Source organism: Nicrophorus vespilloides, unplaced genomic scaffold (assembly GCF_001412225.1).
Source record: "Nicrophorus vespilloides isolate i.1.1-1 unplaced genomic scaffold, Nicve_v1.0, whole genome shotgun sequence".
NCBI classification, from domain to species: Eukaryota; Metazoa; Arthropoda; class Insecta; order Coleoptera; family Silphidae; genus Nicrophorus; species Nicrophorus vespilloides.
The window spans coordinates 411158-430584 of NW_017100099.1; the positions used below are offsets into that span (position 1 = coordinate 411158).

Genomic DNA, 19427 nt, shown 5'->3' on the forward strand with positions numbered 1-19427 from the left:
CCGCTGATTTTATAGCGTCGTCGTCTCAAATCTTTATTGCAGTAAAAAAGTTTACTTACCCAATTCAAGGTAGATTTCATCATCACCAGTTTAAGCTGAAAATAATAAAAAAAAGCAAGTTTATTTATAAAGTCGAATAAATGTTGAACAAATTATAAAAACCGCTGAAATATATTTCATCTTCGATAATTAACAAATCATTTTACTAAAAAGATTGTGGATGAGTTGGCATAGTTTCAATACCAAAAGTAGACAAAGTAGTTAAAAAACAAACAAAAAAATAAATATTATATAAAGGATTTATACACTTTATAGAATCATATGCTACATAGAGTATAGTAGTTACGATTAGTAATAGAGTACAATAGTTTCTTACGATTTCCATTAACACATTTTTCTGAAATGTATATTTGTTTATATTTTCTGAAACTGAAAACCTTATGTTTTTATATGTATGTGTTTCAAATAAAGTTGCTTTTTGAGAACTGAAGTTTATAAATTCGGAACTACCAGTATACAATGCGTCATCGCAACAGTTGTCAAGTACGTTCGTTTGTGGTACAAAGATCAAAGAAGGTTTTCCAGCATAATCTCGACAACTGTGACATTATGATGACACAGAATACGTCTAAAGTTAAAAAAAGTAAAATTGCCAACTGGTAATGTGAGAAATCCGAAACAGTTTCCATTACACACTTAATATTCCTCATACCATTTAGTTATATAAAATAAATTTATTATCTATGTAAAACAATTACGAGCGCCAATGAAAGCATGTAAATATTTAATTATAGATTCCAATGAAGATGCAGAAATGCTGCTGCTCAGTGATTTATAATGACTTTCGTATAATTAATAACATTGATGAGGATATTAAGCTCTATTTCTTTACGCTTTCTGTATTATTACAATCTTATATAGATATAAAAATACTTAAACATGCTACCAGATGTAAATGTATATTGATGATAAATTACAGAAATTTTATAAATAATATTACAACTTTTATATGTATATTCTAATAATTGTCTTTTTCGTCTTTTTAAATCAAAAAAATAATTATTTCCAATTTACATACTAATTTCATTATATTAACATTATTCAAATTCTAATTAATGTTTTTATAATCATTTTAAATACAGCAATAGTGCGTATTCGATCAGTCCGGAATAAATATTAACTGATCAAAATAAAAATAAATTTTGTAGTTTTAATCTCCTCGAATAGTTCGGGAGATTAGCAAAACCGCACTATACGAGGTATTGATGAATTTACATCACTGCCCCAATAATTTAGACTGTTGTCAGACAATTTTTTATATATGATTTACATAGTTAACGATCACTTTACATAAATTCTTTAACATACGTTAGTATCCTGTGAACGTGCAAATGCACATAAAAACGGAAAGTCGGACATATGCATAAAGAATACATATTGTGTATTTGAGTTTTCACCAAGTTTGATAAATATAACGTCATAAAAACAATCTTAATGTAATAAAATAAGTAGATATAAGTGACATTCAAAACAATATAAAGCATATAGAGCCGGGTTTCGAAATAATGTATACGTTCGTATGAACATTGCGTATATTCTTTAGAACAAAGACAAATGTGCGATGAACTCGCATTTGCTTAGCGTACAGTAAGTTGTACACCCTCTATGTACGTTAAGTGAGTTCGTAGAATAAGTAATAAGTCGTTGAATCAACTTTAGTCAATTTTGTAGATCAACGTTTCTCAACCTATGAATGTAAAATGACAGCTGTCACCATTTGTCTACCTTGATCCGAAAAATACGGCACTCATTAATTTTAACTGCATTATGTAAAATTACATAATTTGTAGTCGGAATAAAATGAATGTCAGTTAATGTAAGTTAAATTGATTATGGAAATGGAATATGAAGTTATGATAAATAAACAAATCGTTATATACCATATGATTTAATGACAATGTGTACGTTCGTATGAAGGTTGTGTACGATCTTTCGAATAAACACAAATGTGCGATGAACTCGTAGTGCTTAGGATCAATAATAGAGACGTTGAGTCAATTTTAGTTAATTTTGTAGATCAGCGTTTCTCAACCTATGGGTCGCGTTAAATTATGAATGGGTCGCAAAATGACAGCTGTCACCATGTGTCAACGGCAATCATTACTTTCAATTACATAATTTATAGTCAGAATAAAATGAATGTCAGTTAATGTAAGTTAAATTGATTGTGGAAATCGATTATGAAGTTATGACCAATAAACAAATCGTTATATAACAAATGATTTAATGACATTGTATTAGAATAATGTTGAATTGTAAACACTCATTCATTAATAAAAATTAAAAAAAAACTACTACTAAGTTGGGATAATATTATGTGAATGAGATAGAGAGAAAAGAGCACTTCGATTCGTTTCTAGTCTGAGTCAGCGACTCGGCATTTGGTTTCCCCCATAATCATTTAACAGCAATCTTGACATTGTCCCGACGCACGTACTTGCATTACACAACGGCCGTCTGTGTTCTTACTGCAGCTATAATATGCTTTTATGCAATGCCTCCCGTCTGCACGTTTTCGCGCGAACGCATACAACACAATTTGCATAACTTAATCTTACATCGAATACCGGAAATGCCCAATAAAATGGGATCAGATTTTCCTCGGGGGCTGCAACATCACAGCTCCATGCCTAGATCAAACAATAGATCCATAGCGCTAATTTTACTGCGTCCAAGAATATCATGCATCCATCCAAGAACCAAAGGTTATAATTCAACTTTCCTCTGCATGAATAATACATTCGCTCAGTCAATGAATGCAATATGCTGTTACACGTCCTTTATATGAGAGTTGAAGTGAGGCCAACTATTAGAAAAGCGAAGGGAAAGAGTAAACAATTTTATATCAATTAAGTTTGATATGCATGTACGTGTATAAGGTAATTTATAAACCAGAAATGCTTGGCATTTTTTCCTTCCATTACATTTTGCTATTATTACTACAAAGAGTCTTATTCCCATGAATTTCCAGCGATTCATTGTGCTATAAAATGTATAATAATAAGTGAGATATAAATTATTTCCTTAAAATTACGAAAGGCTGAAGGTATTTTTTTTTTCAGAGGAGGTATGGTATTCCCACATCAATATATTAAACCACCCAGAGGAGATTTGCTTTTAGCATACGCACGAATTACAGATGTGTACAAATGGTTTCGAGTCCCCGGACACACATACGCATTAGTCTTAGTCGCGTTAATCCTGGAAATCGTCGTATAAAGAAAGACACATAAATCTGCCATTATTATTGTTCGCCGACGAATTCGTAATGGGACTTTCCCCATCTAACTGTGACGTTAATAAAAACGAATCAGTAGAAACATACACATGTTATGTAAACAACAATCAATTATTCTTTGATTTGTTATTCTTTTGTTTAAACAAAATTCAAGGTTAATTGTAATAAGCGATTAAAGAAATAATAAAGAAAAATAAATATAATATTATATTTTTTTGGTCCTAAGCTATGATAAAACAATGCAATTATCATAATCTCTATATAATTCCATTCCAGGATTTCCTTGACATGATTTAATTTAACTTTTTTCTTGCTTCAGTCTCGAGCTTTTTTCCATTACAAGACGTATTCTATCTTATTTTTTTTCTGTAATTCCTACAGCCAGATTTATTAAGCCATCAAATGAATTATGTGCGTTAATAAAAGCTCCGACCGTAGATTTTCCCTGCACATCCTTCTCTCACTCAACCCATATTTATGATGGAGATTCGCGGAAGATACTTAATTTGAAAATATTGCAGTGTCAGACGTACATTTCTGGGATGTAAATGTTTCCTTGTTTCAATGAATATTATATCTGTTGAAAAATGCACTAAATTTGTAGTACACCTGAGAGATATTAATACAATATTCAAAGATTCTAGGATTTCTTTCATTTGAGAGTTAAATCATAATGTATATCAAAATTATGTTTAATATGGTTTTATATATGTTAATGTAATTTATACAAAGCTTTTGCAATCTCCATTTAGTTTCAAGCCGTGACATATTTATTTCTTATTTTATTTATGTAATCCTGTTACATTTCTAATAACGTAAATTATATTAATTTTAATATAACTTTACTTTAATATATAAATACGTAAATAAAATAAGTTATGAAATTTTTACAAAACTCAATAGAAATTTATTTATTTATAAGTTATGTTTCACATTTCCAATTAGATAAAGTGTGTCTAATGATTTTTTCATTGTGAAAAAGAAAGAAATTGTCACTTAGTTCAGTTTTTTATATTCTTTATTTGAAATTAGTCAATATTTATTTATGAGCTAAGAAATTGTATCAATTAATACAATTAGGTAAATGTGTATTCAGCTCAATATACTTTTACCTTCACTTCAGACACAAATAAATACAGCTCATATATAAATATAGGTGTTACAAGTTCAACGAGGGCATTGCATTTACATAATACAAGCTATGATAATTGCAGACTAATCCCAAGAAAACCAGATAAGTCGCTTATGAAATGCATATTTTGGCATTTGAGAATGGTTTCCAACCAGTTAAAAGAGATAAGACCAGTTATTTATCGTTTTTCTTAATGTTATAACGCATAAATCACATTAATAAATCGCCGGAGCCGATAAAATTCTGCAATAAAGCATCGATCTGGTCGGTCATATAAACAGACTGTGCACTGCCTCCGCATTTATTTTTTACGTAAGGAGATATCGAACATAACATAAACAAATTACGTTATTTAGGTCAATAACCAAGATTAATAATACTAAAAAGATATACGAGAGTAGTAGAAACGTAAGGCTGCATAAATAGAACCTTAAATGTCATTAATTACGACAGACAATTTGATTGATTTAATCTCGACGTCATGTGACACGCCCTTTCGCCACTGGTAAATCAAGGAAACGGGAAATTACGCAATCGCTGACGCAACAATGGACGCGGCTCTCCTATTTTGCTTTCTATCAAAATTGAGAACGCATGTGATCATAGGAAGACCGGTTTAGTTCAGCAGTTGTCACTTCCAAGAAGTTTACAAGTTTTTCCCTTTGTCTTCAATTCCTTTCTGATTATACACAACACAAGTTTTCTATGGTCATGCTCACCTTTGCTACTTTTACATCCATATTCACAATTACGTAACTTGATACACACTTTACTAAATTTTGATCTGTTTCCCTTTTCTTTCAATTATTTTCTTCTTATACACAACAGTTGTCACTTACAAGAAGTTACTTTCATATCTTCAAAATTACATAACTTGGTGCACAGTTTACTAAAATTTAATATTTTTCATTTTATTTCAGTTCTTTTCTGACTATAAACTGAGCAGTTGCTATTTACAAGAAGTTTACTAGTTTTTTCCTTTGCTTTGAATTCCTTTCTGATTGTATACAACACTTATCGAAGTTTTCTACGGTCATGCTCACCTTCAATTTTTGCTACTTTTACATCGATATTTATAATTACGTAACTTGATACACACTTTTCTACATTTTGATCTATTTGCCTTCAATTATTATCTTCTTACATACATCTGTTGCCACTTACAAGAAGTGACTTTCATATCATGCTTCAAAATTACATAACTTGGTGCACACTTTACAAAAATTTAATGTTTTTTCATTTTATTTCAGTTCTTTTCTGACTATACATAAACTGATCAATTGATATTTACAAGAAGTTTACTAGTTTTTCCCTTTGCCTCCAATTCCTTTCTGATTATTCACAACATTTATTGAAGTTTTCTACGATCACGCTCACCTTCAATTTTTGCTACGTTTACGTCGATATTTACAATTACGTAACTTGGTACACACTTTTCTACATTTTGATCTATTTCCCTTTGCCTTCAACTATTATCTTCTTAAACACATCTGTTGCCACTTACAAGAAGTGACTTTCATATCCTGCTTCAAAATTACATAACTTGTTGCACACTTTACAAAAATTTAATCTTTTTCATTTTATTTCAGTTCTTTTCTGACTATACATAAACAGCAATTGTTATTTACAAGAAGTTTACTAGTTTTTCTCTTTGACTTCAATTACTTTCTGATTATTCTCTACACTTATTGAAGTTTTATATGTTCACACTCACCTTCAATTTTTGCTACTTTTACATCCATCTTTACAATTACGTAACTCGATACACACATTACGAAATTTTGATCTGTTTCCCTTTGCCTTTGTGTTTTTCATATCCTACTTCAAAATTACATTACTTGGTGCACAGTTTACTAAAATTTAATCTTCACCATTTTACTTCAGTTCTTTTCGGACTATACATAAACTGAGTAGTAGATTACTAGTTTTACATGCACTTTTAGCATTACGCAACTTAGTAAATACTTTAACTACACTTTGATCTTTTTCATTTGCTTGGTATTCATAAATTCAACAGTTGTTACTTAAAAGAAGATTACAAGTTTTATATCCACATTTAGCATTACGTAACTTAGTACACATTTGACTAAATTTTGATCTTTTCTTTTGCCTTTTTCGTGTCGATTTTCGCTAAGAGCCATTGAAAATAAATTTGTATCAATTAAGTACGCTCTTGAAGATTCAAGAGTGCATTTTATTGTCACTTATATTATGATTACTATTTTTACATTCACTATCAAAGTTACATTATTGGTACACAGTTTATTGAATGTTGTCATTTTTTTGCATTTTAGTTCTTTTCTAACTGTTGCATGAAGTTTACTAAATTAATATCCACTTCATAGTTATATAACTATGTAAATATTTTAAGAAACTGAATTTCTAATTGTATACAATAAGCTATTAAAAAACTTATAAAAAGTTTACTAATTTCATATCCGTCTTCAAAGTTACCACACTTTTCTACAACAGATGTACATATTCTTTTTTGAAAAACTTTTAGGAAAGGAATTGCAAGAGATGTTGAAAATCACAAGTCCGTATAATATTGAGAAAATTATTTAAAAAAAAAATGATTCATGTTAACGACAGCTAATAAATGTTGACTGGAAAATAATAAAACAGAATTTATATAGAAAAGTATTTCCAGGAATGAATTAAAATCAATGAAACGTTCAGTGGATAAACAAATCGACATTTACTCGTGGAATGTTCAACTTATTAAAAATTAATAATTAATAAAGTAGATGTATTACTTTACATACAACTTAGATGTTTTTATTATACATCGTGAATAAATTATTTCTTATAGTAGTAACTGCATTTCTTAGGTTTCACTCTTATTGACCATCGATTACGAGGTCATTTGTATTATGTTAATCTAGTTTTTTAACATTCATGAAGTGAAAACACAACTATTTATAACAGAACTGAATGACATTGTATTTTTCATAAAGTAAGAATTTGTATGACATAAAATTCCTACTTTACAGAGAAAATATGTATTTTTTAAACTCTGTATTTTCAAAATAAATCCTCTGATATAACTCAAATTGAATACAGGGATAACATTTATTATAATTAGTATAAATATTTCTAAAAATATGAGAGCTCATGGAAATAAAGCAACGTGTTTAAGGTTTAATGTTGGTGACTTCAACACTTTGATAACTCGTGATTAATATTTGTATTTTTGACAGAATATAAATAATTTCCTAAAAAAATTTACTTTAAAATCATACTTTTTCATATCAGAAGTCAATAATCAGTTTGACGTTTACAAATTTTTCAGAAATACTTCATACAATAAAAATTTATAAAATTTACATAGTTATCTATAAGACTTAACCTAAATATCCTATTGGATAAGACAAAATACCAATGCTTATTCATAAGTAGAGAAACTTAAAGAAAATACCAGTATTGAAATAAAAAAAAAATTGTGCAATTTGCATAAAAATGTGAGATAATACGATAATTTGTAGAGCAGAGATTCGGAATAGTTAAAATTATGAAAATTTGCTTTCTTTGCTAACTATAGTATATGAAAAGGAAACTTATAAATATATGAAAATTACAACTTCAATATGATTTATTAATTTTATTTTTATTAATAAAATACCTATAGTTTTTTTAACTTATATTATTTCTCGTAATTTACAAAAATAAAAAACATAAATTAATGGTTAAGTTTTTAATTATTTTATATATAATCCACGGAGTATTATTTGTTGTATTAATTGGTGCTAAAATTGCACAATAATAGAATTATTTGAGCAAATACGATTTATTTCCATTTCAGTGCGCGTTTCCACACACAAGAGTAGTTAAATCGCGAAATTCAGGTTGATTGATTTATTGAATGTGTCGTGTAAATTTCGCGTTTATTCGAATGATGTGGAATTGCTCTCCGTAAATAATTCCGTGTAATTACAGATGCACGAAATTGGAGCAAATTTGGTACCACCCATTGGCACCTGCACGAACTAAATGCTCACTCACCTGTTGGCCCTATGGCTAATTATAGAGTGCATCATCAGTATTTATGCAGATAGGTTTCACGTGTCGCTTTCTACCCTCGCCTGCACAAAATTAATCCGATTTTCCTCACCAAAATTAATCTTCCTCGTACATACACACACTCATTCCACATTATTCATGCAAGAACCAAATCAAAAACTATCAGAGCAGATCGCTTCGAGTCAACACGCAATGTTTGATTAATTAGAAGTTTTGCTAAAGAAAGACTTCTGACTTCCAAATATTAAAAAAAAAAAGTTTTTTTATCCACCTTGAAACTGGAGTAATATAGAGGAACTAAACACATATAAACACATGAGATTGGTTTAAAGTCAAACTTTTACTTTTAAAATAACAGTTCTAAAACCGGTTTATAAATATATGAAAATCGATTTTCAAATTAAAAAAAAAAACTATCAGCAAACAAAAGAATCCTATAATTTGCAAGTCGATTTGTAATATAAAACAAAAGACCTGAATTGAATCGCATAAATTCGACATTGTGGCTCTTCGGTGGAGATTGTTAAATGAGCAATTAAATTCCGGACTGGAATGCGCACGTAGCAGTAAAATTGAAACGATCTTTGGTTTAATCAAGTGGAATGGAGCTATCCACGAAAACCAAAGAAATGATGTGCAAGGAAACAGAACAAGAAGCCTGAGATGGGTCGCATTTTGTGGCGAATGTTAAAACGTTCCTTGTTTACTTCGAGTGATCGTCATTATCTCTCTGCAGGCTTTTCTTCTTCGTTCGATGCACAATCTATATGCCCTAATGAACGAATGAAGACAATCGACTCGGAGCGATCCTTTATTCAGTTTGTACATAAAGAACTTGCAAACAAAACAACAATAGCATGATTGTTTGCCCTTTAAGAAAAAAGAAATCATTGTAAAGAATTTATTTAACATCAAAAACTTGATAAAATTAAAATGTACTTTTTATCAAATCGATACATCTTTATAATGTCAACTGCTCAAAACTTTACATGATTTTATACTGTAAACAATAACTTGTAATATTGTACGTACAATGGTAGAGGAAGAAAAAAAGGAGGAAGAATTGGTGTTCAGTCGACCGAGAAAACCAATCTTCTTCTCCCTTTCGTGCACTGTACCTCATTTAAGATTGTCTTCATGGCTTCCTTTTCTCGGTGCAAGCTTACCCAGTCTCTCTACCGGTTACAGCTCTATTCTGCTTGTGTCATCCGTCTCCTTGAATGATACAATTCCTTATTTCCTCGACCTGCAAACATTTTCATGTTCTCATACAACCACAGTTCGTAATTCATGTTGCCTGAAACATTGCATTCATTCTTGTAATAATATATCAAATAAGCAAGAGATCATGTTTATTATATGAATTGCTTACATTACTATTTTATTATTGTCCCTCACACTATGCGAGGTATTACTGTATATCATATATGTTAATATTACAGACTAATGCAGCAAATTAGTAATAGTTATATGTTGTCAATCATAATATTGTTTTTTTTTTACAGTTTAAGATTTCATAATAGTACATGTGTTTAGATATACAACTATTAATAGATTTGATGCATGATTATTGGGAAAGATGGAAAATATTGAAAACTGGAAACTTAAAAGCGTCGTACTTAAAATGTTTTATGAAAACGAGTGGTAATTGAAACAAGAAACATCCGTTATTTGTCATATACATCATGAGAACAGGATGACTTGATGAACAGGCTCCGAGGGATGCCGATGTACATGTTGCAGTAAGAGTGTGCCTCTCTTCCGTGCGTATGTTGATTAATCACAGCACAAACAGCAGAAATCCAACACGAACGTTACATAATAATTACAACCAGTTTGGCGAATGTATCGCATTTCCAGGGCAGGGCTGAACTTGTGTACGTACGTGGACGTGCCGGAATCATTAAGGCAACTCCGGAGAGAAGTTAAGTAAAATAAATCATTTCGACTACGAACTATGTAGCATCTAATTTTAAAATTTTTGTCGCGCTCTCTCGATCATTTCGCTCCGAGCAGAACATGAAACGAGCGAAACAAACAAACCGAACGAGAACAGGAAAATAATCTTCCTTGAATATGCACAGAGCCGATCGCATTGCTTACATATTGATCATTTCAGAATGATATGGTGTTAACATTTTAGATTTATTCCAACTTGAATTATGCATACTTGATTGATGTTATTAAATCTTATATAATGACAAGAAATTGTAATAAAATATTTTTAGAATATTAAATTTTCTCAGTTTGGTTTGTTTACTCAAAAATTTTTTGAATGTGATAAAACATCATCATTCTGAAGTTTTTAAAAGAATAATGAAAAAGGTTTGTTCTTTCTTATTTAGTTAGGATTTTTTGAATGCTATAAAGATTTTACTTTTTTATACGGAAAATTATTTGTTATTGCAAATACAGAAGGTAACTTTTAACAATATTATAAATTTAAAAACGTTTTCCTGTTTAAAAACATTTTATTTTAATAAATAAATAATTTAGGTCATAATCGAATTTATGTCATAATTACAAATTTCCTTGTATATTTATAATTATTATAAATAATTCAGACATGTAGTTGATGAACTTATATGTGTAAATACTTATCACATATTTTTGTTGTTAAAATTATGTAATTTGTGTTAACGTTAGAAGGCACGATTTTCAAGTTTTTAGTGTTTTGCATTAATGGAAAACTTAATGATATAATCATAATTCACAGAATGGACTTTTCTGGAGCACAACGTAAATTCGTATCGTTACGCAAGATAACAACAATACGATTATAAAGACCAGTCGTGAAGTGTATGCAGGGAACATAATAAGGGTTTTCAATTACTGACCTACATAAATCCGCTTTATGCAGATAAAGCCTTATTACATGTGCAAAGGCTCTCCATGTACGTTACACGGTTTTTACAATAAACCACAAACAAAATTGAGTCTATTTACATTTGCTACGAAGCGAAATGCAAAATATATTTCATTTCCATTTATTCTTTTAGACATTCATTTTGCCCTACATTCGAATCTAATGCGATCTTCCTCCTACAAATTTGGAAAATACATATATGAAAACCATTTATATGAAAATGCATATTGTAATAATATACAACTTATGTTACATCTACTTACGTCAAAAAATAACATAATATGATAGTTTTGAAACATATAAAGTTTTATTAAAGTATTATTTATAACATTAGTTATTATTGTAATATATCAATAATAAATTTATAAAAAAGCAATAGTTATAATTGTGGAATTGAGAATATTTTAGTAATTGTTGAGGAACCAGAACTCCAATATACATTTATGAGTTGACGTTATTAGTTTTGTCTATATTCGTTATTTTTTATACTGAAGATTGAAAAAGCATGGTAATCAAATTAATTGTTTAATTATTACTCCCTCGGTTCCAAAATAAGTGTCCGATTTAGGAAAGTGTCCAATTTCATAAAAAAAATATGCGAACGGATATAATATAACGTATTTTCACAATTAAACTACATTATAAAATGTTTCCTGCAAACGCAGTTTGTCCTTTCTCATGTGAGGAAACTTGTAATCGTTGCCTCCTTTATGAAGTATGGTCAATTTTATACACTTTTGCAATATAATGAAAATATTGTCTAGTTTATCCGTGATTATTTCGCCAAATGCTTTATACACGGCCGCAATGAGTTCATCAATATTGAACGGGGACTCCTTGTCTTGTAATGATTTCGTTAAAGAAACCAAAATCCAGGATATTAAAATCGGGGTTGTTTGGTGGTTGACAAATTATTCTTATGTACACCCGTTTTCAGTACCAGTGCGAACAATTTCCTCATCACCAACACTGCAATATGGTTTAGCATTATATTGCTGGATTTTGATTCACATGGTTCCTACTATGATTTGAATTGTAGTTATTTTTACAAAAATAGAAAATTAAAATAGATCTCTATGAAGATGAATGTTATTCAATTATTTCTGAACGAGTTATATAAGGTGTAAAAGGGATGATGCAAGCAGAACAGTAGAATCTACAAAGTGAACTATAAATGACAGTAATAACTTAGACTGGTTCTTCGCGTCCGTCCAAAGCTCCGCGTATAGAGAGGAACTATATACTCTCGCTATATATACACGCATGCATCTATCAAAGCCCGTGGGGCTAAATCGATGTCCTTCTTTAACGGGAAAAGAACGGAGTATAAATTGAAATTCTCCTCGGCGATAGAAAAAACAAATAATACGCTCGCAAACACACACACACATACAGATGAAGGAAGAATGAAAGAGGAGAGAAAAGGAGGAAAAATAATATACACGGAAAACTAGGAAAACATGTCAAATGTTGCCATTGCAACGGAGAGAATAATCCGTTTATAGAATTATCTCAGTCGTAACGGTTGCATTGAAATTTATACGTGTGCCTTCGACAATCCAGTTGATTTTTTTTATGAAGAAGAAATTATAAAGAAAGAAATATATATAAATAGTAGTGGAAAGATGAAAAGGAAAAAAATGTGGAGATAACCGCATTGCTCGAACTGTACACACGAGTAGAGATTGCATTATTAATTCGGATGTGGTTCAGACATGTTCCAATATGACAAAAAAATATTCAATGTAATTAAGTTATTCTTTGATTTATAAATATTATTAGCAGCTGTGTATAAGTTGCAAAAAAAAATCATACTAAATGAAGTAAAACAGTTTTAGATTCTTGTTACGTCAATAAGTATGTCATTCTTGATATATACAAGAAAATAAACTATAAAAATGTAATAAAATGTAATAATAATCAAAAGATAAATATTAAATAATAAATTAAAAATAAAATTACTAAGGGCAGACACTTGTATAAATGTTAAAAAGATTAAAACTAATAAAATAATAACTTCAAATCTATTGAACTAAATTTAATCATCAATAACAATTCGTTGTTTCAGAAAACTTTAAATATATTCCTTTGGTATAAAATCTGAAAATTTCGTTAACAAATTTGCTTTACATGTCTAGTAGAGCATTATTATAATTTTCTAGAAAATGTACTTAATAGTTCATACCAACCGATGTTGATTCAGTTGACGAAGATGCCAGCTTCAGTTATCTAAAAATTGTTAGGTGAAATTTACTTATGGTTTAATATTTGTGATTTTGATTTAACTCACTAAAAATGAGAATTAATCAAAGTTTGATGGTTTTAAATAATATAGTAATTGTTATATCATCATTTGACTATTGTAAAAGAACTTATTTATTTTGTTACTATTGATAGACTGTTTTAATTTATTGTAAAAATGTGTTTTTTATCCGGAGATTATTACGTGGAATTGCTTTAAAAAAACAATTTCATGGAAAACGTACTGCAAACAATATTCTTTTCAGACTTTTGCGAACGATTTAGGAGTTGCGGTTGGACGATCACATAATCGCTGTTCAACATGGAGCAGGTATTAGTATTTTTTTTATGATTATTTTAGTGTTTGACATGAAAAAATAATATTATTTGTTTTTTTTTGATGACACCATTTTATACTGGATATCGATCAAACCACGTTCGAATCGTCCGATAATTCCGCTCATCAATCTTGCGTCACGTCGGAGAGTATTCACAGAGTATTAGGCAAATATTCTGGTATTTTATACAAAAGGATTGGTGGAAATGTCGCTATGGTGCTTCTAAAACTGTCAGTGATTACAATGGGTAACTTTAAATGGCTATCGAAAATAAGTCCTCGAGGAAAGTACTTCATGCAGTATAATAGCAATATGAGAGGTATAAGAGGGAGGTATGGGCGTACGAGCAGCAAACACTGGGAATTGTTTTGAGGGGAGTGTGAGCGAGAGAGACTGAACACTGAATAGTTCCAGATGCCAGGAGAGTTATTAAAAGTTTAGCTTTGGAGAGAGTTGTGAAAACGGAATTGATCCATTTTCCCTAAAAGGGCCGTCACGGTTCACTGCAGACGTAATAAAATTGCTGCGACGATGTAAAAACCGTCAAATACATGGAACAATGTTTCACATTTCTTTCCACATTACTCATTCCACTTAATTCGTAAAGTCGATATATAAGTGTATATTTGTAATAGAAGAAATATTAAAACTTTTAGTATAAAATTACATTACATATTTGATAATAATAACTTTCAAAAGCCTACAAACAAACCAACAATGCAGGAAACTGTCTCATAATCCATATGCAACTAGGGCATTTTTGGGGTACTTGAAAAATGTATGAAGAACAAGTAATGAGCAAATAACATGTTCAATATCCAAAGTGTTTTATTTTAGAAAGAATTGTATAATAACTAATTTTAAGAAATTTATTTTTTTTTATAAAGTATTAGTTACTCCTGACAAGACAATGACGATGAGCAAAATGATTTGTCAAATATAAACCTAATTACAAATAAACTTCAAGAAAAATAATATTAGTTTTTACTATTTTCTTTCTTAGGAACCAAAACATTATAGATATAGATTTTTTCCCAAAAAAATCAATCCACCTTCTATATAATAGACCTTGGAGATTAATAGATGATCAATGTGTTCATTTTATATAAGTTATGTAATTAATTACTTATACCAGAATTTTTGACATGTGTACCAACTTTGTGTCAATCTAAGGTAAACAATTCAAACTACTTCCTTTATGTTAATATGATCAATGAACGACAAGTAAAACTTACATTAAAGTTTAAAACACTCATTGGAAATGTATGAATGATTAACGTATACAACTTAACTTAGTTGTTAAGTTTGACATGCGTACCAATTTGAACTGTCGTCGTGTCAATCTAAGCTAATAGTTTAAATCTACATCCTTCATACTAATATGCAACCAAATCTGAGTTTAACACTCAATTGATATGGTCCAAAATTATGCAATTTGCACAGTTCGCATTACTGTGCATCATGTACAAACCATTATAAAATACATTTTAGTATTTCGACCATTTACGGCCTCATTAATTTTCGTAAGATGTGTATATTTCTATTGCATTTTCTACACAAAGACTTATTTTTTATTGATCATTACAGATATTAATTTTACAAAACGACTAATTACTGTATTTTAATGAATTTCGTAACATTACTTTTTACTATTTATAAAAAAAAACGTCATTAAAAAGATTTATTTTTTTTATTTCTATTGTTGTTTTTTTTTCTTCATTAGTTCTGAGCTCGGCAATTTGTTGTGACTACTTCAATCACACTAATTAGCTTGTTAATGACCTCCACGCATTCCGTATTTATTACTGCGCTTGTTTCCTTTCGTGTTCCTCTAATTAATTAATTGTTCTCTCTAGAATTCCTACTCTCAGGGATATATTAATTACGGTATAAAGTATCTTATATAATTGCATGCATTTATTTCCAACTATTTCTTTCTTTAATAATTTATTGCACCCGTTGCATGCTCTTGTGTTAAATTCTCACATTAATCATTGTATTTTTTTTTAACAATTTTTATAACTACTTTCTTATACAATAAGTTATTTCATACATAATTTTAAGGATGCCAAAAACATATGTAAGTTCTAAAGTTTGTACTTAATTTAATAAAGTATAGTTCTATAAATTGAAAAAACTATTACTTTAAAATTCTTGTAATACCTGAAAAATATGTAACTAAGTTAGTTTAATTAGTTACTAAATTCTAAATATGTATTTTCCAAATATTAAGGTTAATTTAAATTCAATTTGATTGGTGTAGTTAAGTATATAATCTATTAAATCAATATTACTGATGTTTCAATCATTTACAATATCCTTAACTGTGATGGAAATATATTTCTAACTATAAGTCCCGTATATTTCTCAGTATTGTTGTTTCCAACTGCACTTTTTTCCAACACTTTCGCCGTGGATTGCGTTTTATAACAACATTCCATGTAAGGTCGTTTTCGTTTCTTTTGTGTGCGGAGTGTGTACGTTCAGGTCTAGTAAACTTCCCTTGGGTCAACCGACGTATTTAATGGATTTTTCACACAGCGTTATCGTGCCACCTCATTAATTCACTTACCCGACATTTAGGTGGTCTAATGGTATAATACAAAGACCTTGCGACTTCCCTCAAGAGGATTCCGAAGAAATATAAGTATACGCCAATCTATCTATTTAATTACCTGAATATTTTATAACAACAACAATAAATCAATTAGTTTAAAAGTAGTTTTTAGTTACATTTTTTATATAGTATTTACGTTATGTAAAATTTTCAAACAGATCTTTATGAATTTAATATCGATAGATTGTGAATTGGAAAATGTTGGGATTATTGAATACAAGTCTATACAAAAACAAAACATTTAAGTTATAAAATGATTAAGTGAACTGAAACTAGAAGTTTGATACTATTTTGGCAACGAAAACCTTTTTGGAGTTGTGGACTATTTATATAGGTTTTATATACAGTATTAGTGATGACATCAGCTGATGAGACTCTGGGAATCATCCATGACAATAACTTCATCCGAATTTCACATGGAGAATACAACAATGAGTTTTTTTTTTAAACAGTTTATATTTTTTTGAACATGAGAGATAATGGTGAGCGTTTGCACAGTTGGTTAATGCCCGTGACCTTCTTAATAACGGGCATGTTGGGATGCGTGCGTGCTGTATCATAGAGTGGAGACAGGCTGCATATGATGGCCGTACGTACGTATGGTCAAGTTTAAAACCATCAACGACGTCATTTGGTTCGTTTATTTCTTCATTAGCGATGATTTGTTTGTCATCTCTTTAAAACGCACGATCACGCTCGGTTACATAACGTTTCCGACGCACGTAAAATATGGAAAAATACCCATCGTGTTTCCGATAATCATTCTTAAAACTGTTGTCTTCATTTACCTACAATAAAAATGATACTTCAAGTAGACTGCTTAATATAATGAAATTATCTTTTCGTGTTTCGTTGAAGGCAGAGACTCGGCCTTATGACAGAACAGCCGAACCCATTCCCACTGACTTGTTACTCGCACGATGCTATAATTTATTACTTCCTTTGAGTCGCTCATATAAACGCTCAAATTGATTTTTAATAATACACTCGTCCCCGATCTGGAAAGTGACCACCCTTGAAATGAAATCCAAATGTATCATTAACTACGATCGAAAGATTTGCAGATCTTAACGACCTCCTCGATTCATTGAAAAGGCGCTTTTTATCGCCATTGCGTGATTAAACTAGACCATGCATAAAAAATGACGCATATAAATTTTTAGTTACTGTTACGGAACCATTTAGTTTTTTTTATATTACTAATCTCTTATATACTCATGATATCAACACTATTCGTTTGATGATAGTTACTAAATATAGTGACATAATATTAAATATGATGGTATACTTGTCAGAACAGTTCAATTTCTGTGTTCTTAGCCTCGTTGACAACCAAAGTTAAGTCGGTACACAGTTTCAATATCATTGGACACTAGGACGGCTTTTGACTGTCACCATGTAAAACAATATTAGATTTCCTGAAATACGTGTATGTATAATGTCCACATAATGTGGATGCAGGCATTATTTATTTATGAAAACGTCTTCCTTTAAATACAGCACACTTCTAATTAGTAGTGTCCTTAAAACATGTTATCAATGTCTAAACTATCAAATTGTTGCAATTCCCAAGCAACAAATTTATTTACATTTAATTTATTTCGCAATGAATTCTAGCATTTAATTGTTTTCGTCGTACCGGTTAATTCCAATAGATTTACATAATACCCCGAGCCGATCCGCCTAAAAACTGACCTTCAGTATATTCGAAACAATGGGAAGTAACCAGTCCCCCGGTCCACTCCTTTTTGCCACTCTGCGAGTATACGATAGGAAAATGCAAACAGAAAGGCAAGTCTGAGTGCATTTGCATTTAAATTAATGATTTCGATGACAAAAGGAGCGCAGTCAAAGTCAAATTCAATTTGTCGATTGAGTCACATGCAGAGAAAAAGCGTCAGTGGCTTTGAAGCGCAGCTAAACGCATCCGAGGCAAATGAAATGGCCCAGGTTTCCGGTACTTTTGCATCATTCGTGCCTTATCTATCAATGAATTTAATTTATTAAAATATTTTAATCACTGAAATGTAGATGATAAAAGGTGAAAAGAAAATAAATAGAATAATTGTAATGGATATGACAATTATTGTATTCTGAATACAAAAGGCGATTTTGAATTAAAATTGAGGTCAGAGAGGAAAATCGGTGGAGAATGAAGATCCAATTAATTTTAGTATATTGGAGATCATTAGGTGGATTGTGTAAGAGATTGTAGGGGTATTCGATCCTGGTTAATTACAACACTGTTCAGTGATGTTATACATTATGGAATACTAATTTATAAATGCTTTGTCAATATATTATTATATTTCTATCTATTACATTTATAATTGATTTTATCTTCAATTATATAGTAAATACTAAAAAATATCGTTTATATATAAGGAAACTTTTAAAACATAATGAATATGAAAAAATAGTTCTGACATTGATTATCAAAATATTTACAATGTTAATATATTTTCTTTTTATTGATTAACTGGATTAATAAATTAAAAATCAAATTTCTTACATTTGACTACTTGTTCAAGTATTTGTGTAAAGTATACTAACTTGAATCATATATTTGTTATCAAAATTTCAAAAGTACCAACATAAATAATATATTTCACCATAGTTTCTTTACATACAACTCTGTAAAGAAGAAGTACAAGTTACAACAAGGCTACAGTAGTATTTAATTATTTGAATAATATTTTCCTAAAGATTCAAAGTTCATCGTCTTCATGTTTCACTGCCAATGATCTGTAGTGAGAATAGGAAATTGAAGATTCAAATTAATTATTTACATCAAAAAGTAGTTCAAAAGAAGTACAATGAACTATTTAAAAAAATAAATATAATAAAGTAAAATAACTAAATCAAAAACATATACTTCAATTTAGTAATTAAGTTGTAATACACGATTTATCAAT

The 19427-nt window shown here is 29.8% G+C and overlaps 1 protein-coding gene across 9 annotated transcripts in view; it reads right to left on the bottom strand.

The window, feature by feature from the left end:
• Positions 1-19427, bottom strand: part of LOC108567921 — an 88834-nt gene that overhangs the window by 37673 nt on the left and 31734 nt on the right. For 7 of the 9 annotated variants that reach the window (XR_001891273.1, XR_001891266.1, XR_001891267.1 and 4 more), the window contains one exon: positions 60-95. Coding sequence is in view for 1 of the 9 variants with exons in the window: in XM_017928722.1 (XP_017784211.1) it covers positions 9641-9696 (56 nt within the window). In the remaining 8 variants the exon portion in view is untranslated. Of the gene's footprint in view, positions 1-59; positions 96-9568; positions 9605-9627; positions 9697-19427 lie in introns of those variants that run through there. The other 2 variants (XR_001891270.1, XM_017928722.1) reach the window with 2 other exon arrangements.